This window comes from Crotalus tigris, unplaced genomic scaffold, assembly GCF_016545835.1.
Source record: "Crotalus tigris isolate CLP2741 ecotype Arizona unplaced genomic scaffold, ASM1654583v1 scf7180000017632.1879674, whole genome shotgun sequence".
Classification (NCBI taxonomy): Eukaryota; Metazoa; Chordata; class Lepidosauria; order Squamata; family Viperidae; genus Crotalus; species Crotalus tigris.
The window spans coordinates 1591227-1614996 of record NW_024096526.1 but is presented as its reverse complement, the minus strand read 5'-3'; the positions used below and the strand labels follow the sequence as shown (position 1 = coordinate 1614996).

Genomic DNA, 23770 nt, shown 5'->3' with positions numbered 1-23770 from the left:
GAAGCAAAATTGCTGCTTGTTGCTGCATAAAGGGGGCAACAGTACTTTTACAGTGGAACAGCTGACACTAAGCTTTAAGGCCTTTTGTTTTTAAGTAAACATATAACCTTCTATCATAGTTTTTTGCCCCTGAAATTCCTCTTCTTTTATGGGTGACAAACTGTCTAGTGAATCATGAAGGGTATGTATCTGTGAAGATTCTTAGTCATCCAGGTTATGGTTGTCCCATAGGTGTTTTTTCAAGAAGAAACTGGACTTTGTTTTTCCTTGAAGATGTTTCGCTTCTCTTCCAAAAAGTTTCTTTAGTGAACTGAAGAAGCTTCTTGGATGAGAAGCAAAACGTCTTCAAGGAAAAGCAAAGGAAATTCAGTTGCCTCTTGAAAAGGCACACTGAGGTATGATGGAGGAAAGTTACGCAAATCAGATTGCTTCTGCAGCGGAGAGGGTTGCAAAGAAGAAAGCGATGTCATGTACATCATGTCATTGTGCAAATAATATAATTTATGCCATTTTAATAATATAATTCATGCCAAGCATGTGACATCATTGTGGCTTCTATTGGATCCTGTGGCTCGGCCTATGGTCTGTCAACTTTTTGTGCCTCTGACCATTCAGAACAGCCTCACCTTAAAAGCAAGTTGAGAAAAATTCTGTCCAGATTCTTCCACCATATGTCCAAGTTTAAACACAGGGCACAGTGGATCCTTGTCTTTGTGATAAACACATTTCTTCAGATAGCGTTCAGTAACTCGCTCAACAAGATTGCGTCTGTGTTAGAGGAAAGCAAATCATCATCTCAACTTGTTTCATTGTTCTTAGCTCACAGTATAACTACTTTCAAATTATGTTACATCTCTTAAGCATCTCAGTATGAACCAGATAGGGAAAAATATAAAGATCTGAATAATGATTATAATAATAGGTGTATTAAAAATATCATAAGGTGGACTATGGTGCTGGAGAAGACTCCTGCGAGTCCCTTGGACTGCAAGGCGTTCAAACCGGTCAGTCCTAGCAGAGATCAACCCCGACTGCTCTTTAGAAGGCCAGATCCTGAAGTTGAAACTCAAATACTTTGGCCACCTAATGAGAAGGAAGGACTCACTGGAAAAGGGCCTAATGCTGGGAAAGATTGAGGGCAATAGAAGAAGGGGACAACAGAGGATGAGATGGCTGGATGGAGTCACTGAAGCAGTAGGTGTAGACTTAAATGGACTCCAGAAGATGGTAGAGGACAGGAAGATCTGGAGGAACGTTGTCCATGGGGTCGCGATGGGTCGCAATTAACAACAAAGGTGGAGATATGGCAATATTTGTAGCTGAGAAGAAAGTCATCTCAGTTCTTCAATAAGACAAATTTTAAAAGATATACAATACTCTAAAAGTCTGCTTAACCAATCCTGGAGGTTGACAGCACTTTGCCTTTTAACTTTCTCATTTGTTCTTTTTAATTTTGTTTTAATTCCATTTTTTTACTTTGTTTTAACTATGGCTTTTATATGATCTTATGGTTCTATTTGTAAACCACCCAGAATCACGCAAGCGGACAGAATCGAAATACAATAAATAAATAAAGGACACCTGTAAATGTCTTGAATGGATGGATGGATAAATCACCAAATATAATAAAATCCACCCTCACAAAAGGGCTGTAGCTTATAGTTACAAGAATCCTTGACTTACCTGGAAACCCCAAACCTGGGGAAAGTAATGCTGTTTTTTATAAACAAGGTAAACTTTCCAGCTTCCAGAAGCAACGGTGGACTGTAAGACATAAATATTGATGTGTAGGTGTGAAAATACATGGAAATACTGCGCCTATAGAAGACTAATTCTTCCTTCCTGAGATTTAGCATCATTATGAACAGAAACCCCTGTTTCCCCCCCCCCATTTCTTACTTGGGAATGTTGTCATCAATTTCAACAGGGCACCAGCCAAATATCTCACAGGACTTCTGTGTACGGGTAAAATTCACACACTTCCCAGTCATGATTCCTGAGGAAAGTATAGTCAAAATGTGAATGAACATCACCCTAGATACCATCATGAATCAAACAGAGCCTTTGAATTAAAGACCACCCTATATTACTCCTCTCTCTGTGTTATTGCTTCTTAAACTGAAGATGCAACATAACACCATCAAAGCTAACAATTGTGTAGTTCAGGGTGTAATAATTCTTCTCTACTTTCTCCATCTGGGATGATGTGTCCAATTCTCAGGACCAGCATTCAAAAATAAAATTACTGTAATAAACTGTAGTAAATTTAGAAGATGGCTGCTAGGATGGTGAAGGGCCAGGAAATCAGATTCCATCAGGAACAGGTAAAGAATTTAGGTATACTTAGCCTTAGACTACTGAGGGAAGATATAACAGCAATCTCTTCAAATATCTGAAGGGACATTGTGGAGAAGAGGGAGTGCAGAGAGCCAGATCAGAAACAAGGAATTAAAACTACAAGGAAAGAAGTTCAGGCTAGAGGTGACAGGAAGAACTTCAGGACCATATGATAGGTTAGTTAGTGATTGAAGATGTTTAGAGGCTAGATGATCATTTGGTGAAGAGACGCTACAGTAGATCCTACACTGAGCAGAGTACTGAATAGCTAACATCGAAGGTCCCTTCTATTCCGTGATTCTGTGTTATGGAAATCCAATTAATAGGTTTATCTCTTTGGCTATTGCATGCTATGGGAACACATAATTATTCAGATTTAATCTTTAGCATATTGTATGAACCTAGATGAGTTTCCAGTTGATGATCATCACCAGATTTAACTTATAAACTGTTTCTAATTGATGTCATTTTGACCCTTTTTCATTTTTTAAGAAAATCGCATTTAAGAAAATCTTTCCCTAAAGAGGTTAGTATTCTTATTTTCATTTTGGGCAATATGTTTTTTTTTTTCAGTTTAAAATTGAAAACCTAACTCTTTTGGAATGTTAATATTATTGTTTGTCCTCATGCAGAATTTAGAACTTATTAATTTAATCTATCATCATTAAATGCTCTCTGTATGTGTCCACATAATTATATTCTTATACAGGTAGTCCTCAAATTACAACCATAGCAGAGCTCCGCCATTACGATTGTAAGTTGTGATGGTAATAGAACTCAATTTTATGGGACTCAATTTTTGTGGCAGTGGTAAAGCAAATGCCAGGATCATTCAGAAAAAAAACAACATGGTTGTTGTGAACCCATTATTTGCTATGGGGTAGTTTTGCTGCAAACAGGAAGTAAATACCAGTTTCTAGCAGAAACGTAAATTGTGGCCACGTGACCACGGAATTAAAACTACAAGGAAAGAAGTTCAGGCTAGAGGTGACAGGAAGAACTTCAGGACCATATGATAGGTCAGTTAGTGCAAATAATTATAAATATAGACTGGTTGCTGAGTACCCAAAATCCACTCATGTGACTGTGATGCAGGTGAGGGCAGATGTTTGAACTTTGAATCCATACCAAAGGTCAGTGGTGTCAAACTCGCAATGTCACGTGACGTGTCGCGACGTATCGTCACTTTTTTTCCATTGCCGGCAATGGGGTGGGCGCGGTTTTGACATGACGCATCCGGCCTGGCAGTTTGATGCCCCTGCCATAAGTCTCTTTTTCGGACACTTGTGTTGTAAATCGAGGACTACCTGTATTGCTAACTTTTCTTACCCCTCTATGCCAGGGTTTCTTAACCATGTCAATTTTAAACTATGTGGACGTAGCTGGCTGGGGTATTCTGGGAGTAGAAGTCCACACAGCTTAAAGTTGCCAAGATTGAGAAAGCTGCTCTATTGTATTTATATCAACAGCAACAAGCAATGAAACAATAATGGAGGAAGAGCCTCAAAATGTTGCAATATAAATGGTTCTCTTCAAAACCTTAGCCCCAATTTCCTTCCTCTCCCCAGCTCCTGGAAAACAATTTGTCAACATCACAAGGCCATTGATTGTTATCTGTCCTCATTTCCCCCCTCTTAGTCGCTCTTTTTTTACACCTGTTAAATGTTAAATGCGCTCTAATTTAGGATTTTTGAATCAATATTCAAATAGGAAGCTTAGGTATGTTCAAATTTCATGGTTCTCTGTATTTGGCAATGCAGTGTGTCAACAGTTTAAAAAGTAGTTATTAGGGAATACTGTATATATAACATGCATATCCTCATGAAAAATATGTTGCACTAAGGAAATGGCAAAATTTTGTCTACAAATCTAATCTTAAAACTTTATTCACAAAATGAAACAGTGGAAGAACCAAAACAGGCATGTTTTCAAAAATGAGAAATTAAAGAAAAAATCTCATGTCAGTTCATACTCAATGTATAGCTGTATGTGGGTTTCCCATCAGTCATTATGGAAAACAGGATATTGGACTATAAACATTCCAGGAAAATTCTTTTAAACTTTTTTTTAAAGTATGTCTAATAAATCACATGACAAGTAACATAAACAAGGAAGTGACTTTCTTTATCGAATATATACAGTATAATGGCATTGTTTGCATTCACACAATACATTGAATTATAAACTAATACTATCATATGAGTTCATAGGACACATTAAATCATAAAAACAATCAAATCAAGGTTAACACAAACCAAGCTTTTAGTGTGTGATGCAAAAGATAGCCTTCAAGTAACAACTACAATTGAGACCAAAATTTCTGTTGCTGAATGAGACAATTATTAAATGAGTTTTGCCCCATTTTACAACCTTTCTTCCCACAATTGTTAAGTGAATCACTGCAGCGGTTAAGTCAATAACATGGTTGTTAAGTGAATCTGGCTCCCCCACTGACTTTGCTTGTCAGAAGCTCCACATGCCCTTGGGACACTGCGGTAAATATGAGTCAGTTGCCAAGTGTCTGAATCTTCATTACGTGACCATGGGAGTGCTGCAATGGTCATAAATATGAAAAACAGTCATAAGTCATGTTTTTCAGTGCCATTGCAACTTTGAATGATCACTACATGAATTCTTGTAAGTCAAGGACTACCTGTACTCAGATAAGAGACCATGAGAAAATCATTGGGCTACATTTGACCTGATTAAGTTTGCTGTGTATCTAGAGCACAGGTCAGCAACCTGCAGCTCTGGAGCCGCATGTGGATCTTTGAGCCTTCCCCTGTGGCTCCCAGCCTCCTCTGCCATTTGCAGAGAGAGACAGAGACAGAGAGAAGCACTTATGCTTCCCTCTCTGTCTCTCTGTCTCTGTCTCTGTCTCTGTCTCTGTCTCTCTCTCTCTCTCTCTCTCTCTCTCTCTCTCTCTCTGTGTAAAAGAGAGTGGACTTATGCTGTTCTCCGACAAGCTGAAAAGCTTTTTGAGTGGGGCTCCTCCCTTTGCTGTGTCTTTGCAGGAAGCAGGAAGGGCAGGAGAGAGCTAGCTAGCCGAGCTATACTGACTCAGGAATTCTGGGAGTTGAAGTCCATGAGTCATAAAAACCCCGAAGTTGCCTAGCCCTGAGCTTGTTGGAGAACAGCTTGAAGTGAGCAGAAGATCGGAGAGAGGCAGAGAAAGAGAGAAAGAGAGAGGGGGAGAGAGGGAGAGAGGGACGGAGAGAGAGAGAGAGAAAGAAAGAGAGAGAGAGAGTGGGGGAAGAGGACTGCAGACCAAGGGCAGAAAGAGAGAGGGGGAGGGGGAGGGAGAGAGAGACACAGAGAGAGATATCTAAAATGAAGATAACACTGCATATATCCTTTTTTACCTTTATTATACACACACACACATATACATACATAGACACATACATACATACATATAAAGTTTTTCAGACAGACTGGTCTGATTGATTGCACCTTGGCATTTTGACTGCTATACTGCAGTTCTACTTTTTTTTTTAATAATCACTTTTGCCTTGCAGCCCTCCAACTAGGGGCGTTAAGCAGGCTCGTGTCACTACTGCGATACATTACAAATTTCTTTTTGCTGACTTTGTATATCATAAAGGTAAAAAAGGATATATGCAGTGTTATCTTCATTTTACATATCAAAAGGGTTTTGTGGCTCCCAGTGTTTGGTTTTCGATGGGAAACGGGTCCAAGTGGCTCTTTAAGTGTTTTGGGTTGCCTACCCCGATCTAGAGCTTAAACTAGTTTTCTTTCTCACCTTGACCTCGGCGAAGAAACTGTCCTTTATTACAATTACTGTCATTGTTACACTTCTCACTCTCAGGATGCTGCAAAGAGGAGAAAAATGGAAGCAGTTCAATAAGGAAAGGAGAGAGTGACTGCAAGCCCTCCTAACAGTCTTGCTAGACCTCATTGCCCAGTAAGACAACATTTAACATTCTATTTTAAAAATGTGTGACTATAGATGAACTTTTAAAATATATTACCGAATAAACAAAAACTCCATGTGTTTAGTATAGTTAAGTGAGGGGTTAGCTATAGAATCCTTTTTGGTTGGTGTGCATGTTGGTGTACAATTGCAACATGGCTGGTCGGGAGACAGTTGCCCATTCACAAAATGGCTGCCATGGGAACATCATCACTTACAGAATTCAACTTGCATTCTTCTTTAGTCACCCTTCTTGGTGCTATGGGGTTCCATAACCATAACCATATGAGCTAATGCTACTTAATTGTAAAGCTGCATTGATAGAATCTTGCAGGTCTGAAAGTACATTCTCCTTCCCTTTTACAGTCTGAGAAACTAGGGAAGGTCTCTTCTGAGCTTCTTGCCTTGCTCACTATCCAACTAAAGGCTACGCTGCTTCTTATCTGAAGGTTCCTTTGGCAATGTCTCTGCTCTATCACCCAAGTTCTTTCCCATACACCATTACATTATTCTTGTTCTTTTTTCTGGATGGGTCTTTCAGACAAACTGTTGGATGGTAGTTGCCATTGTTATTACTAAGCAAGTTTGTGAAACTCATTAGGAGTTGGGGGGGTGAGAGTCAGTGGCATTTAGATATATATTTTGGAAATACCAATTATATTGAAGGGAATGTGTTTTGCAGCCTTTCTGTTTTCAGAAAAAGAGTGAGATGATGGAGTATGAGGGAATATCAAGAGAGGTTTCTGTGAGCACATTGGCATTCTTCTTTCAGGTGTCTTAGGGGTTAGGGATCTTTCTTTAAAAAAGAGGAAGGAATCCCCACAACATGATTATTTCTGCCATTCACTGCAGCAAATATTTAACTAGATATTAACCACAAATGTCAAAACATAGGGAATGTGACAGACCATAGATATAGAAACAAGTAGGTCCTATGAGAACATGTGAATCCCTTCTATTCAATATTCATGTCAACTAATCCTGTCGTTTCCCAACAAATTATATTTTCCTTCTATCCTTGGTTTTTTTCTGCTTTCCAAGTATTTATTTATTTATTTATTTATGAGACTTATATACCGCTTTAAGTGCAAGCACTCTCTAAGCGGTGTACACCAGTAAGCAATGTATATATATATTTACATTGCTCCCAACAATCTGGGTCCTCATTTTACCTACCCCGGAAGGATGGAAGGCTGAGTCAACCTTGAGCCGGTGAGATTTGAACCGCTGACCTGCTGAACACAGTCAGCTAAAGTGGTCTGTAGTACTGCACTCTAACTGCTGCGCCACCTCGGCTCATTTGGATGCACAAAAGCATGATCAGTTCTCATTAAAAAAAATTTTGGGGGAATTTTCCCCCACTTCCTATTTAAATGTGTGTGTAAGTGTGGTATGAATGACAGAGACACTCCTGAAAATCTTGGGGACTCTACAATTTGTATGAAAGTCAATCTGAGGTTCTCGTTACTTCCATCTTATATACAGGATGGTGCTGTTTGGTGAAGGGGTGTTCCTCAGACAATTTTGATTGTTTACCAGCTTTCCCCACTATGGTACCTCCTCAGATATTTTGCATCTGCAATTCTCAGATGTATTTTAGGAATTTTGCTATCATTTCCCCAGTGAAGACGTGCAGTAGAAAACTGCAGCGATGACCTTGGAGAAATAATGCAAATATCATTAGCAAGTTATGAATTAAATCTGGGGAGAGCAGATAGCATAAGAACAAACTTAATATGTTTGACTTTCACCGATGTAAGAGAGGGAGAAGGGGAAATGTCAGGCTTTCAAGATTGATGTCAACACTTTGAGGTAAACTAAATCAGAAAACAGACTCTGCAAGGCATACTGAAACTCTACTATAAGGATTTACAATTTACAATAATAGCATCTTAAAAGCCTGATAACGTTTCCTTTCATCTTTTTTATGCTACAGAAAGTCGAGGCAGGGCAAACTTCAGTCTCTTCCTCACATTGTCTTCTCTGGTTTCATACAAATTTTGCTAACTATACATTCTTTTTCTGAGGTTATCTTTATGGCATCCTACAGAACACGAATAAACTAAAATATATGCAGTGCCAATATCAAGCTACATACCCCTGGACATGTTTCCTGTTTCTGCCCATGGGTGATAATAAAGTTAGTCATCACCACAAAGGAACTGTCTCCCTGCAGAGGAAAATAAGATGAATATGAAATTACTCATTTAATAGTTGCAGATTATTCTCTTGATTCCTGGCTAAGCCAAGAAAGTTAAAAATCACATCAGGACTTGTACTGTAATACCTTTGGCTGTAGTAATGCAGTTAGGTAAATCTAGGAGTTCATACCTTTATGCCCCCTTTCTTGAGGTAGCAGCCAGTTCACACTGACATCATCATCATCATCATCAAGTTGGAAGGGATCTTGGAGGTCATTTAGTCCAACCCCTTGCTCAGGCAGGAAACCCTATATCATTTCAGACAAATGGCTGTCCAGTCTCTTCTTAAAAACTTCCAGTGTTGGAGCATTCACACCTTCTGGAGGCAGGTTGTTCCACTGATTAATTGTTCTAACTGTCAGGGAGTTTCTCCTTAGTTCTAGGTTGCTTCTCTCCTTGATTAGTTTCCATCCATTGCTTCTTGTCTTGCCTTCAGCTGCTTTGGAGAATAGTTTGACTCCGTCTTCTTTGTGGCAACCCCTGAGGTATTGGAACACTATTATCATGTCCCCCCTCGTTCTTCTCTTCATTAAACTAGACATACCCAATTCCAGCAACCGTTCCTTATATGTTTTAGCCTCCAGTCCCCTAATCATCTTTGTTGCTCTTCTTTGCACTCTGTCTAGAGTCTCAACATCTTTTTTACATTGTGATGACCAAAAGTGGATGCAGTATTCCAGTATACCAAGGCGTTATAAAGTGGTATCTTATCTTGAAAAATTTACTTTGAAAAACTTAAGCAAGGTCTGACCTGGTTAATATTTTCATGGAAAAACGTTAGAAAAATACCATGGCTATAGGTAAAAGTGAATTTTTTTTAAAAAAAATCCCAGAGGTAAGCAATAGGTGATGCATTTCAATGTTCTTCTGTTCATAAGCTAAGGAAATAAGAAAGAGCTGGGGCTGTTGTTGTTGTTGTTGTTGTTATTATTATTATTATTATTTGCACAGTCAGCCAGATGTTCAGACTGTATTTGGCATATTTGTCTACCTATCGACCTGGGAGAGGCAGATCTGGATATTTGATGGTGTTACAGATATCGTCGCAGGATGGAAGCTGTCCCCAGTAAAGCTACCTTTTGCAATTGACTGATGGTGAATAATGATAATGAAGAAGATGATGATGATAATGATGATGATGATGATAATAATAATAATAATAATAATAGTAATAATAAATCTTCAATTCAATTCACAGTGTGGGACTGGCAAACACTTAACAGTTCAAGTCCTAACCAAGGACCTAAGAGCTGTTAAAGGAACGTCTGAGTATATAGGCACTTCTGAGTAAGGTCGGTTTTTTTTACAAAGTCAGAATATTTACTTCTGATAAGTTCAAAATTTCCATGTATCTAGGCAACCCTTTGGTATTGCTCCAAGGGCTCCTATTACTTTTGGTACAATTATTGATTTCTTCCTCCACAATCACTCAACTTCAATGTGCAGATCGCAGTATTTAGTTATTTTTTCTAGTTGTTTCTCCTCCTCCTCCTCCTCCTCCTCCTCCTCCTCCTCCTCCTCCTCTTCTTCTTCTTCTTCTTCTTCTTCTTCTTCTTCTTCTTCTTCTTCTTCTTCTTCTTCTTATTATTATTATTATTATTATTATTATTATTATTATTATTATTATTATTATTATTATTTGGTGATGTTGCATTAGCCAGGAGACCACAATGCTAGTGCAGAGTAGTAGCTTGGCTTGCCAGAGTACCAACCCTGTTATAGGAAATGCTTGTGCACTTCCCAAGATGTGCCATAGGAGGGTGGCACCAGAGAGAAAGATGGCCCCCTCCCTTCCCAGAGCCACCTCACAAACAGGAAGATTCAGAGCCATCAGGAATCTGACTGCCTGCACAGAGCACCAGTTGTCTCCTCACCAAAGTGGTACCTATTTGTCTACTTGCATAGAACATGCTTTCGAACTGTTAGAGGGATAGAACTGGAGGCAAGTGACAGAAGTTCAACCTGCCACGCAGTGCTAAGGCTCGAACTGCCAGAGCAGAGACCATCTCCAGCATCATCAAGCCTCTGAGCCACCATGCCTCTTAGAGCTGGAGCTGAATGACCAATAGGCCCGAAGAGAAAATGAGGACAAAACTCTCTTGCTATTCCCAGCAGGGCCAGGAATGGGGGAGAAATAAACGTAGACAATCTATCTGGAGTTCCCAGGAGCTTCAAAATTAGAATTGGGCAATTGTCATTTAAATTGGGAAGATTTTAAAATATTGATGTGACACTGTATTTAATTTAATATTAATCTAACTGATAAATGTTCATCCAAAATAGGAGCAGGTTGATTTTTCCTTTTGAAGGCCAGGTTTCTTTTAGCAGAATCCTGGAGTCAACCTTTGACCAACCAGTAACAAGTAAAAGGGAAGTTCTCCTAAATTAATACAGGTAGTCTTTGACTTATGACCGGTTGCTTAGCAACCAGTTGAAGTTATGACAGACCCCGCAAAAGGCACTTATGACCCAGTTCCAAAGTCTCTGTTTATTCTCTGGAAACAACTCTTCCTTGCTCCTAAGGTCTTACCTGAGGAGGGAAAACGTACTCTGCCACATCCCATAAGTACGGACCCATGCCACTAATGTTGGTTAGTGCGATGCCTTTGAGCTTCACTGAGACGGAGTTTATGATGCTATCCTTAGACTGGTAGCCTTTCTCATACAGGAATACCCACCTAAGGAAGACATTTATTTATTTTTTTACAAAAAAAAGGTAAATAACAAGCTTAGAAAGTAAAAGCAAGAAGGAAAACTAATCTGGCAAAGAAATAAATAGCATTTACAACAACAAATATTTTTGATTGAAGTGATACCAATGTGAATATTTTACGTTTTTTACTGCTTATAATCTAAGTCATAATCATTGTAGACTTGACACCTGTAAGTCCAGATTTTGACCTCTATTAATGTGTTCTGCAGACTCCTTATTCAGAATTTGGCTTTCTAAGTGGAGGCTCACATATTTACTAAACTGATTATCTTATTGCAGAACAAAATTAAGTCAACCACAACAGCAGTACTTAGCAATCAAATCTTATATATACGGTAAATCTAAGCTCCAGTGTTTAAATCTTAGGCTTTTTCCTCCCACTTTTTCAAATCAAAGGATATTTGACCATCCTCACTGCAGCTGGATGAGTTGATATAATCATTGTCTTGAGTCTGGAAACCCCTGGTTCTTTTCTTGGCAGGTTTATTTCTAACACCGCCAGTTTCTCTATTTTCTCCCCCCCATCCCGTTCTTATTTTGTGGTAGAAAGTAGCTGAAGAATATGGTTACCCACTTTCTGTTTCCATTTCTTTGTCATCTGGAGCCAAAAAAATCTCTTCTTTATGATACCTTATCTTTTCCTCTTCCTGCCTGAGAGCAACAGAAAGTGGCATGAGTTACCACTTTAGCTCAAGCTGTTGAGATATCCTTACTTTCATGCCTCTCTAATCCTCTCAACACCAGACAACAGAAAGACATTTCAATTTCTTTTATTTCTTTCTAAGGAACTCTCCTTACTTCCGAACTCTTCTTTTTATTTTTGTATGGTGCAGACTGTGGCTTTCTCTTGTCAGTCATCCAATGTTTCCCATCTTCTTCCCAATCAAGTCTCGTTCTCCCCTCCCTTTGTCAGAGTCATTTGTCAGCAGGTACGCAAACTTGAATGTGTAATCAGCCAGGAGGCTAAAACTTGTGAAGGTAGAAATAGTCCTCAGCTTACGATCACAACTGAGCCCAAAATTTCCATTGCTAAACAAGAGTTAAGTGAGTTTTACCCATTTTATGACCTTTTTTTGCCACAGTTGTTAAGTGAATCACTGCGGTTAGCTGTTAAGTGAATCTGGCTTCCCCACTGACTTTGCTTGTCAGAAGGTCGCAAAAGGGGATCACATGACACCCCAGGACCTTGCAACCATCCCAAATACATGCCAGTTGCCAACCATCTGAATTTTGATTCTGCAAGGGTTGTAAATGTGAGAAATAGATATTTTTTCAATGTTGTAACTTCGAACGGTCACCAAACAAATGGTTGGAAGTTGAGGACTACCTGTTTGAATTGAGGAATTTGAACATTTTTAAAATTTTCTTTAAAGAAATCTACTATTGATTTTCAGGTTTTCCTCATTTCAGAAATAAAACTGAGACTGGTTGATTATATAGTTAAACAATTATGTAATAATTAATCTTGATTATATTATAGTTAAACAATTAGGGTCAGAAACACTTGCCAACTCAGTAGATCGCAATCTATATTTTCTTATAAAATAATACAAACTAAAGGAATACCTCTTGTTCAGCGAATATGGAAAGATCAAGACATAATCCTTAGGAACAGTTTTTTCAGAACAAATTCCATTATATTTGGAAGTGGCTACTTCCTAATGAGTGCACATAAAATTGAGCTTAGATAACAAGTCAGTCACTACTCAGCTGGCCAAATATTTGTTTTAGAACAATATTTATTTGTGGACACAGGGCTTTTTTTGTCATAGAACGCCCAGAACGGAGTTCCGACACCTTTTTTGGATGGAATCTTGTAGGGTAGGCAAGGCGGGTTGTATGACGTGTGTGAGTTCTGGCACCTTTTTTTTTTTTTGAAAAAAAGCACTGTGTGGACATACTTGCTAAACTTGCTGAACCGTGATCTATGAATGTGGATGTCCTTAGCCATTACATCACCAAATCATTTTCTCATCTGTGTCTTTCATCTGCAAAATAATAATACCTTACAGGGGTATTGTATGGGTTACTGAGCATATCAGTAAATGTTTGTAGAATGGCACATTATGATTTATAATGATAAATATTTCTAGAAACTATTCTGTAGAACTTTTACCATAAAGCAGCATTCTTCGACCTATGTTATATTTATTACAGGCAGTCCTCAACTTACAACCACAACTGAGCCCAAAAAATTCTGTTGCTAAGTGAAACATTTGTTAAGTGAGTTTTGGCACATTTTACAACCTTTATTTCCACAGTTGTTAAGTGAATCACTGCAGTTAAGTTAGCGACACAGTTGTAAAGTGAATCTGCCTTCCCCATTGACTTTGATTGTCAGTGACCACGTGACCTTAGGACACTGCTACCATCATAAATATGAGTCAGTTGCCAAGCGTCTGAATTTTATTAAAAAGTTTTATAAATTTTACAAAAAATAAAAGACAATACAAAAACAAAAAACAACATATACAAATAAAAACAAACATTACCCAACAAAACCCCCCTTCCCCCACCCCTACCCAACCCCCCCCTTCCCCCCCCAGGGCCTCCCAGAGCAGAATATAGGCTTAATTGAAAAAAGTTAAAAAATTTTTATATTTATATAAAAAAAAGAATATAAAATAGAATATATATATATATATATAAAGTTAAAAATTATGAAAAAACTATATAGTATTTTTTTATATCAAATTTAAATTGTATGAATTTTATCCATTTATCCCAAACAGCAAGGAATTTCTCTTGCGTTTGACCCTTTAAGAAACCAAGCGTCTGAATTTTGATCAGGTGCCCATGGGAATGCTGCACAGTTGTAAGTGTGAGAAATGGTCATAAGTTACTTTTTTCAGTGCTATTATAACTTTGAACAGTCACTAAATAAATTGTTGTAAATTGAGGACTACCTGTATTAGATTACAACTCCTATTATTATCAGACAAGATGTTCCAAGCCTCACGCTGAAAAAGGCTGACTTCTCTAACTGATTATCAGCTATTCTCAAAAATTAAATCTGGAATGGCAGAAGTGTATTGCTTCAAATCGCAAATCAGGGTCTTGCATTAAATACATATGGTTGTGCTCAACACAAAATATGTTCCAACTGTTCCTTTTCTTAAAAATAGTAGCAGCAGTTTTTTTTTCTTGGTTAAATTGGTGCCACCATTTTCCTCCTATTTTTATATCTTCATGTAGTGTTTCAATTTTTAATTCTTCAAGCTATAGCTCATCCCTCCCCTAGTGAATTTAAGATCATTCACCCAGTGCAAATAGCTGGAGAATCTTACTTACTATTTATGGTGGTTTACTGTATGACTCTTCCAAAAAAGGCAATAGTCATATCCCAAGAAATTACTAGTTGCTAATTTGTATGGATGGATGCAAATTTAGAAATAATTTTAAAAGTACAATCTGAAGAGTAATATTTATTTAATTTTAGTAGGAGAGACATCAGATACCTGTGTTTACTATTCAGATATTGACAGGCAACTTCAAAGTAGCCCTGCATTCCTTTCTTAGGATGCTTAATTCTTAAACTAGATTCAGTGCTCACCTGTGGTCCCATTAACCATCGCATGAAGATGCCCCACTGAAGAGGAATGCAGAGATGATCTTGACAATCACTTTTGGTGATGGTATTATAGAGACTATTGGAGATGACTTTAGAGAAAATATATATAAATGGTAGCAAAAACCGAGCATGCTTTGAGCCCAGAAAACAGTGAAGCATCAGAACAAAGCTCAGACTGGCTCTGTCCTCATTCGTTGGGGTATAGGAGAGATGGAAGGAAAAACACAGGTTTTCAAAATGCTGTTACTCTAGCCTGTCTTTAAATGTCAGTGGAGATTCTCAGTCATCCAGGTCATGGTTGTCCCAAAGGTGCTTTTTCAGGAGGCAACTGGACTTTCTTTTTTCTCTTTGAAGATGTTTCACTTCTCATTCAAGAAGCTTCTTCAGCTCTGACTGGATGATGGGGAATGGAAGGATTATACTCCTTGCAGACAGCTAGTCATTTGCTATTATTGATGCCACATGGAGGCTTATCTATGTCATCAGATAATTGGCCTTTGTCTTTTTTCTTTTTGGTCACTCTTTCAAAGACAACAAAGTCCACATTTTGGACAGAGAGGACCTCTGGTTTGAAAGAGGGGTCAAAGAGGTCATCTATGTCAAAATTGAACAGCCCTCTCTCAACAGAGGGGGAGGGATACGACATCATCTATCTCCAGTCTACAACACAGTCTTTTCAGCAGTTCCAAGAAGGCTCCACAACCATTTGCACTACTCAGGTGACCCTGATGACACAGATAAGCCTCCAGTTGGCCTCAATGACTCTCTAAAAGAATGCAAATGACCAGGTGCCTGCAAGGAATGTAAATTCTTCCATTCCCCACCATCCAGTCAGAGCTGAGGAAGCTTCTTGGATGAGAAGCAAAATGTCTTCAAAGAGAGAAAAGAAAGTCCAGTTACCTTTGGGTGTAGCCTATCTTAATAAAATATAGTTCCAGTCACCCTTGCAGAATTAACAGGGTAAGATGTGAGAAAGAAACTCAAAACAGCTGATTGCCAGCTGTTCAATTCTCACCAGCTCAAGGTTGACTCAGCCTTCCATCCTTTCACAGTCAGTAAAATGAGGATCTAGATTTTGGGGGGCAATATGTTGACTCTATAAACCGCTTAGGGAGGGCTGTAAAGCACTGTGAAGTGGTATATAAGTCTAAGACGCTATTGCTATTACAGAAGCAGCCTGAATTCCTTCTTATCTATCCCAGCTTTAAAGTAATGTTTTCCATCTTCTCCCAACACAAATCTTGGCATACAAATGATCTAGCTCTCCATTCACAATGATGAGGGCTGGTATCTACTATGCTCCTATTTGTGGCAGCCATACCTCTCTCTTCTGGGTCACCAGTCATTGACCTTTGGGGTAATTTTGGCTTGGGTTGCAAGAGAAACTGGACACTTGGTATCTGCTTTAGTCTCTGCCTGAGTAATTCCTGGTCTGTTCTCTGCAAAATGCCATCCAGCCCCTTGTTACATTGGTATGCCTACCTTTGAGAAGATCTTTTATTAAACACACATCCAATAGTATTTCAAAAGACCATTGTGCCTAATCTGTAAAAAAACAAGGACTGGTGGTTGATTTGAACAGGAAGAAAAATAGATTCTGTCCTAAATGGATGCATTAAAGGTTTTCCATTATTTCTGTTCATGAGGGGTTTTACAGGGCTGCTGAACTTTCCACTGCTTTTATTAGTTTTTTTTTTTTTGGGGGGGGGGGGGGGAGAAAGAGATTTTATTTACTGTAAAGTCATTGTGCATGCTCTAAATACCAACTGTGGTCACTTCTTCCTGGCACTACCCTTACATTTTTCCATTTGGGGTATTTAAAAGCTGAAACTGACAAGATTTCAGCAAATTTCCATTTCCAGACCAAATGACAGGAAGAAAAGTAAAACTGTTTACTCCTCTACTAGTCTTCTGGAAAACTGATGAAATTCTACCCTCAAATAGTTCATTTGATCCATGATTTACCTGTTTTCCCAAGGCTTGGATAAACTCAGAACAATGAACTTTGGTGTTGGAGAAGATTACTGAGCATACACTGGATAGTTAAGAAAACAAACTGATGGATCCTCAAACTAGCCAACTCAGAGTTCTCATTAAGGCACAAATGCGCAGCCTCAAATTACCCTGCTTTGGACGTGCTATGTGAAGACCCATCTCTCTGGAGAAGGCTCTGGTGCTGGAAAGGTAGAAGGAAAGAGAAGAGGATGACCAGCAGCAAGATGGACAGACTCAGTTATAGTGGCTAAAAGTGGACTGCTAGAACAGGGCTTTTCAACCAATGGTACGGGTACCACCTGTGGTACATTGGCACCTGGCAGGTGGTACGCGACCATCTAGAAAAGTGGTAGTGGGGGAGGGGAATGAGCTGAACCGGTGGCAGCACCGCACAAGCCTGAGCGAGAGATGGTTGGAGCTGCAGGGCTGTCAGGGCTCAGCGGAAGCACCAGGATCAGCACCAGGCTCCAGCTGGAGCTCGACACTGATCCTGGCGCTTCTGCTGAGTCCAGAAGAAGCGCCGATCAGCTGGAATGTTGCAGCATCTCCAGGGTCTTGTGCTTGGCAACTGATTCATATTTATGATGGTCACAGTGTCCCAGGATCATGTGAAGTGACCAAAACCTGCTGCAACCACCCAGCAGATGGGGGGAATAAAAACCAAACACCCCTCCACCCCACCTCCACTGCCAATCCTCAATAGAAATGCTCACAACAATGAAAACCTCGGACAGGAGGAAGAGCGTGGCCGGGTGGGCAGGCAAGTGTCTTGCTCAGCTATGGCTTGGGGGGGGGGCACTTTTTTCAGTGCCATTGTAACTTCGAACAGTCACTAAGCAAACTGTTGTAAGTCGAGGACTACCTGTACTTTATCACTTTTTTCCTTTTTATTTTTTGGTCATCAAGTTTTTGACACCTTGCTAGGCGTCTGGTGGTACTCGGATGTTGCCATATCCTAAAAGTGGTACAATGGGTGAAAAGGTTGAAAAGCCCTGTGCTAAAATAACTGAAAGACTAGCTTAGGGACAGATAGTCCTGGAGAAAAATCTATCTGGGTGGCTGATAATAGTCAGCAGTGACTTGATGGCTTGTTATCAATCAATCAATTAATCAATCAAAAACAGTCACTGGACTTCCAGAAGACCCATGGCCTGGGTATAGAAATACCCTTAGGGCATTGAGCCCACTGCACATTCAATGGACTACTGATTAGTGTCACTGGCAGCTGACACTGGATGACTGGAAATTGAAGTCAGGAGAATCTAATAATTACCGCTTTTAAAGTATCCTGCAATAGAGCTGTATGGACAGAACTACCGTACTCCCTTTTACTAAAGCAGACTAAAGCTCAGTAGTTATGGCAGGACAATAGCAATAGCACTTAGACTTATATATCACTTCACAGTGCTTTATAGCCATCTCTAAGCAGTTTACAGAGTCAGCATATTGCCCCCAATGATCTGGGTTCTCATTTTACTGACCTCGGAAGGATGGAAGGCTGGTGAGACTCTTCAAGAAACCTTGAGCTGGTGAGACTCAAACTGCCGAACTGCTGGCAGTTGGCAGTCAGCAGAATTAGCATGTAATACTGCATTCTAACCACTGTACCACCAAGACAAATTATGTTGATACATTTTTCAGCCTATTCATAGCTTAGAGCAGAGGTCCCCAACCTTTTGAGCACCAAAGGCCGGTTCCGTGAAGAAAGTTTTTTCCACAGACCGGAGAATGCGTGGTTTTGTGTTCTGCCTGCATCCTGCAAATGGGGCTTCACTTGTTTGTGCAGACCAGTTGCTGGCATGCTGCAGCCCGGTACTGGTCCACGGACCAGGGGTTGGGGACCCCTGGCCTAGAGGAATGCATTAATATAGTCTTCAGGGAATACCCTTGCATCAAATAGAGGACATTTTCAAATACAGAGTGGTCCTCCAATTAGAGGACTGTCTTCTGTAACTTCACATTAAGACTCATCCATTATTGCTGGTATAGAAGCAATTCTTGGCATAACAAGCAAGAAAAAATAACTGATTAGGGAGTAGACCCACACTGAATTAATAGATGAAGTCCAGATCAGGGGTGAGACCTAGTAAAGGAGTCAGAAAAAAAAAATATCTATATTTGAGATACCTGGTATAAGCTAGGACAATAGCAATTGAATTGAACTGAATTTTTGATTATTTTACGTGCATTAAAGATAAAATACTGTTTCAACTTATATTTTGCCTTTTTCAATGCTTATAGACATTAATACAATCAAATAAAACACCAATAAACATGTGAAATATTACAAAAAGAAAATTCTAGAAAATATCTATAATATTTAGAAGGAAATCCAGAAGCCAGCATCATATCCAATTAATATAAGAATACTGTGACATAATAGTTATCTAAAAAGAAAATTTCCTGCTACCTAGTTGTAGCAGGAGAAGAAGGCAACCAAGTCTGAGACAGTGTTTCTATAGTGGTTAAGGCAATATTTCTCAACCCTGGCAATTTTAAGATATGTGGACTTCAATTCCCAGAATTCCTCAGGCAGCATGCTGGCTGAGGAATTCTGAGTCGAAGTCCATATATCTTAAAGTTGTTAAGACTAAGAAACACTGGGTTAGGTATTGGATTAGGACCATGAAAATCAAGTTTCAAATCCAGAATCAGCCATGAAACTCATGGGCTTCCATGACCTTGTGTCAGCTATCTTCTCCTTGCTGCTTTGAACCCCTAGAAGAAAGGGGGAATTTACATGTTGCAAATAAGGACAGATTACATAACAGTTTCCACCTCCTGGGTGCTGCCAATGAGAAGGCCATAACATGAAACCCTTTACTATTTTCTTTGTGTCTAAGACAAGAATGCAACTAGGAATAGCTTAGGAGTTTTATCATCTGTGTTTATCATTTACTAAAATGCCTTTTCAACCCAGCCTGGCAATATGACTTTTATAAGATTTTTCCAGAAGAAACATAAATCTTTAAGACGTCAAAATCTACTTTAGATATAGGACTTAAATGAATTCATCCTTATCACTCAGCATGCCAAATTCTTGTTCCCAGGCTTTCAAGAGTAGGGTAAAGGCCAGGTCAACTATAAGCAGGAAATGTCTGGAAAGTTTTCTGTCTGCTGAAAATGCCCATATTATGAGACATTTGACTTATTCTGGCAGCCAAAACCCAACAAAAATGATAAAAGGTCAAGATTTCCATAGATTAGAAATCAATTAAAGCTTGAGCTATGCACAGCAGCCAGAATTGTATTATATATGTTACCAGCAATATGTGTATTGTATAGAATGCTTAGAAAATCTATAGAGCGTGTGACGCTTTTAGGCCAAGTATGAAATGACTGTGTTATTTTAATATGTCATATAGGCATTATATATAATACCCAGGCATTACGCAGACTGATAAAAACTATTTAGGCAAAGTATGAAAAGAGAGTGATGAAAAGAGTTAGGGTTAGGGTTAACCCTAACTTTAACCCTAACCCTTTATTGAAAAGTTGTATATGAAAATGAAAGAAGAAATACAAAGTAAAGTACAGGATTTTCTCGCTAAAAAAAAAACAAGAGAAAAAGAACAGTATTACCTATTTATTGCAACAAGGAAGGCTAAAATGGCATTTTAGTGGAAGTGTTTTATACTTTTCTGGTTTGCCTTTTGGCATTGCATAGAATGCCTAGGGAATGTGTGAAATATTAAGCATTTCATACTTTGACGTCCCGTTTTTGCCATTCTATAGATTTCCTAGGCATTCTATAAAATGCCTAATTTCACACATTGACAGTAACATATATAACAGCTTTCAATCCTAAGATCGAGAATCTTCAATCAACCATCCAACCAGTCAACCTTTCAGCCAGTGAAAAGATCAGATTATTGATAGGCCTACATACAAACAGATTTATTTTTCAATTAAGCCAAGCCATTAACTGATGTTCAGTGAATCTAGTGTTCAATTTCCAGCAGTGGTCGCAGAGATGTACTTTGGAAGAAATTTGTCAGTTAAAGCTTAAAACAACGGGCTTTCTACCCTATTTCTCCCCAGCAATAAGTAGAGTGCTTACCAGGTAGACTCTCTGGTTCCATTTGGTTGTGGTGACTAATAGAATTCTCCTCTATCTACTCCTCCATGAATTTGTTTACCATACTTTCTGGCTATAAGACGACTTTCGCAAGCATTAAAATTGGTGACGAAGTCGGGGGTCGTCTTATACGCCGAGTTGTCTTATACGCCAGAAATAACGGTAGTTTCTGGCGTATAAGACGACTTTCTAGGCATGCGACTCGGCGCCGAAGATGGGGGTCTTCTTATACGCCGGGTCGCCTTATACGCTGGAATATACGGTAGCCCTTTTGGGGGCTATTTCAGTTGGAATTCAGCTTAACAATCAATTCCATAAAGTAATTATGTTTTCTTTGGTCTGCCCTACATTTACAATTTGCTGATCTCATTAGAGAGCCTTGAATTCTAGTATTGTGAGAGTGGAAGTTAAGGAAGGATGATTAATTGAGTTTGGGAGGGGGTCCTATCCAAGCACCTCGCTAAATACAGAATTTCGACCAGTTTATATTCTTGCAATGTTATATACGGGAGCTCGGCTGCAAGTCTCTGAACTCAGACAGATTTACTTCTAAACAGACTTGCACAGGATTACAGATTGGGTATATATAACATTCCTATTTTGGCTACTGAATTTCACCAAACAGAAAACCAAATTAATCAGGCTGAGTTCACACCATGTCTTTAGCCAGAGAAATCGCTAATATTAAAACTAATCAAACGTAGTACATTATGTGAAAACAGTACTTGGTACTAGCTGTCTGGTTAAGCCATTGTCTTCCTCCATCCTCTGGGCAGCCCAGGCTAGAAATGCATACAGCTTTTTAAAAAATGAAACATCCTTTGAATGTCTCTATGATTTGCAGTCCAAAATTGCAAGAGAGAGGTGGAAAGAATTAATCAGAGAGTGAAACTTCAAATTACAAAGTACCCCTAAAATCTGGACTGCAAATCCTAAGAATCTCTTCTCCCAAATTTTTAAACAGATGTGGAACAAATATTTCATGATTTCTCTATCTGCTAAATTACAATTAAATAGAAATCATGAAAATATTTGACTGTTCCTCATCTGGATTAGATTAAATTAAATTATCTTTATCTTTCCTCTGTCTTTATCTAACTTTATTCTTGGAAATTAACCTACCAAAGTCAAGTGTCACTCCTGCCCAGATAATGCTATGAGCCTCTGGGATAGAAAAATGAAAAAGTACAAATACCAGTTTCTTTTATTTTTTTAAGTTCTCACTCCATACCTGAATGTTACATATAAAAAGGAGTATTTTTTTAAATATATATATTTAATATTTAAGTTTTTAAAAACTTTGCATTGTGGAAATTTATATATAATAAAAGGTGACATTAGAGAAATTTGGGTTTTAAAAAGATTTGGGGTAAATGTCTAGGCAATTAATGTTAATTGCCTAGATGTGCCTTCTACATTAGGAAAGGTTCTGAATGAAACCACATATTTGTCGATTCCTCTTTGAAAAGCACCATTATTAAACCAAATCAATCTGAATTATTGCCCATTTTATGGGAGCAATGAAATGAACTTATTTATTTATTTATTTATGAGACACTTATATACCGCTTTAAGTGCAAGCACTCTCTAAGCGGTGTACACCAGTAAGCAATGTATATATATATTTACATTGCCCCCAACAATCTGGGTCCTCATTTTACCTACCCCAGAAGGATGGAAGGCTGAGTCAACCTTGAGTCGGTGAGATTTGAACCGCTGACCTGCTGAACACATTCAGCTAAAGTGGCCTGCAGTACTGCACTCTAACTGCTGCGCCACCTCGGCTTCACTTATATTGATCCACACAAGCCTCATCCTTGGAATCATTCCTGCCAATGAATTGTTACAGTGCTAAGGAGGAAGCAGGTCTTTCTTCTTTCCTCTTAACAGAATTGTAAGAGGTTTTACTCAAAGGGTAAACAAAGAGGGGCTTTAAAGCAGTATTTTTCAAGTTCAGCAGCTTTAGAATTATAAATTTCAAATCCCAGAATTCCCCAGCCAGCTTTAGGGAACAGGAGTGAGGCTGAAGTAGGGAGGGTGCTGAAGTTACTCACTTATACCCAGCTCCTAGATTGCAGATAGAAGGTGTATCTACACATCTTTCTTGTTTAACATCAAGATGTCCACAAGTTATAATGGGTCATTCCTCCCAATGATTGGTGAAGAAACCAGGAAACTGTGAGTTCTAGACCTCTCTCAGGCATGAAAGCCAGCTGGGTGATTTTGGGCCAATCACCCTCTCTCAGCCCATGATGTCAGATTCAGGAGACAAGCTGGTCAGTCAATTCCTGTCGCAACCAATGAATCAATATTTGGTTGATCCAAAAAAAGTATATCTTGCACTTGGAAGGAAACCCTAGGAGATAAAACCCAGAGGCACAATAACACTAAAGTCCCTCCAGTTTGGTTTGTCTGTTTTATTATATACCAAACCAGCTCTTCTAATCTCTCAGACAGATTTTTGCTTTGGGGCAATGAGTCTTCTGTTTCCCCAAGACTTTTGCCTGTTGATCTGCAATAATGATGGGGTTATTGGACTATCAAGCTCCTCAATAGCTCTATCTGCAGAAGGGTGCATTCAATTATAAGAATTAAGCCCAGTTGGATCCATTTATTATATACAAAGATAATAATTATTGCTTGAACTGCTACCTTGCCTCAGGAAAGTGCTGGGGTAGTTGATTTTCCAGAGGTAGGTGAATCTTGGTGGAAAGAAAAAGTAAAACAGAAAATCTACTAGTTTCAATCTGGAAACTACCTCACCTTAAATTGTATGATACTGATTAATAGGAGCATCAGAGGAAGGGGACAAAAAAAAATCAAAATGGTGCCTGTGGCCATCCTGGTGCAGCATATGTAAAAGGAGCAGCTATGGCCATATATTGCCTTTTAAAAAAAAAACTTCCCATGAAATACCTCTGGTCTCCTTGCAGAGGCATAG

The 23770-nt window shown here is 38.9% G+C and overlaps 1 protein-coding gene across 2 annotated transcripts in view; it reads right to left on the bottom strand.

Annotated features, from left to right (window-relative positions):
- P2RX1 (purinergic receptor P2X 1) overlaps positions 1 to 23770 on the bottom strand; it is a 45990-nt gene that overhangs the window by 19191 nt on the left and 3029 nt on the right. For both annotated transcript variants that reach the window (XM_039334656.1, XM_039334655.1), the window contains exons 2-7: positions 11003 to 11150; positions 8370 to 8441; positions 6101 to 6170; positions 1900 to 1996; positions 1684 to 1764; positions 627 to 768 (exon numbers count right to left, since the gene is read on the bottom strand). In XM_039334656.1, coding sequence (XP_039190590.1) covers positions 627 to 768; positions 1684 to 1764; positions 1900 to 1996; positions 6101 to 6170; positions 8370 to 8441; positions 11003 to 11150 — 610 coding nt within the window. The remainder of the gene's footprint in view (positions 1 to 626; positions 769 to 1683; positions 1765 to 1899; positions 1997 to 6100; positions 6171 to 8369; positions 8442 to 11002; positions 11151 to 23770) is intronic.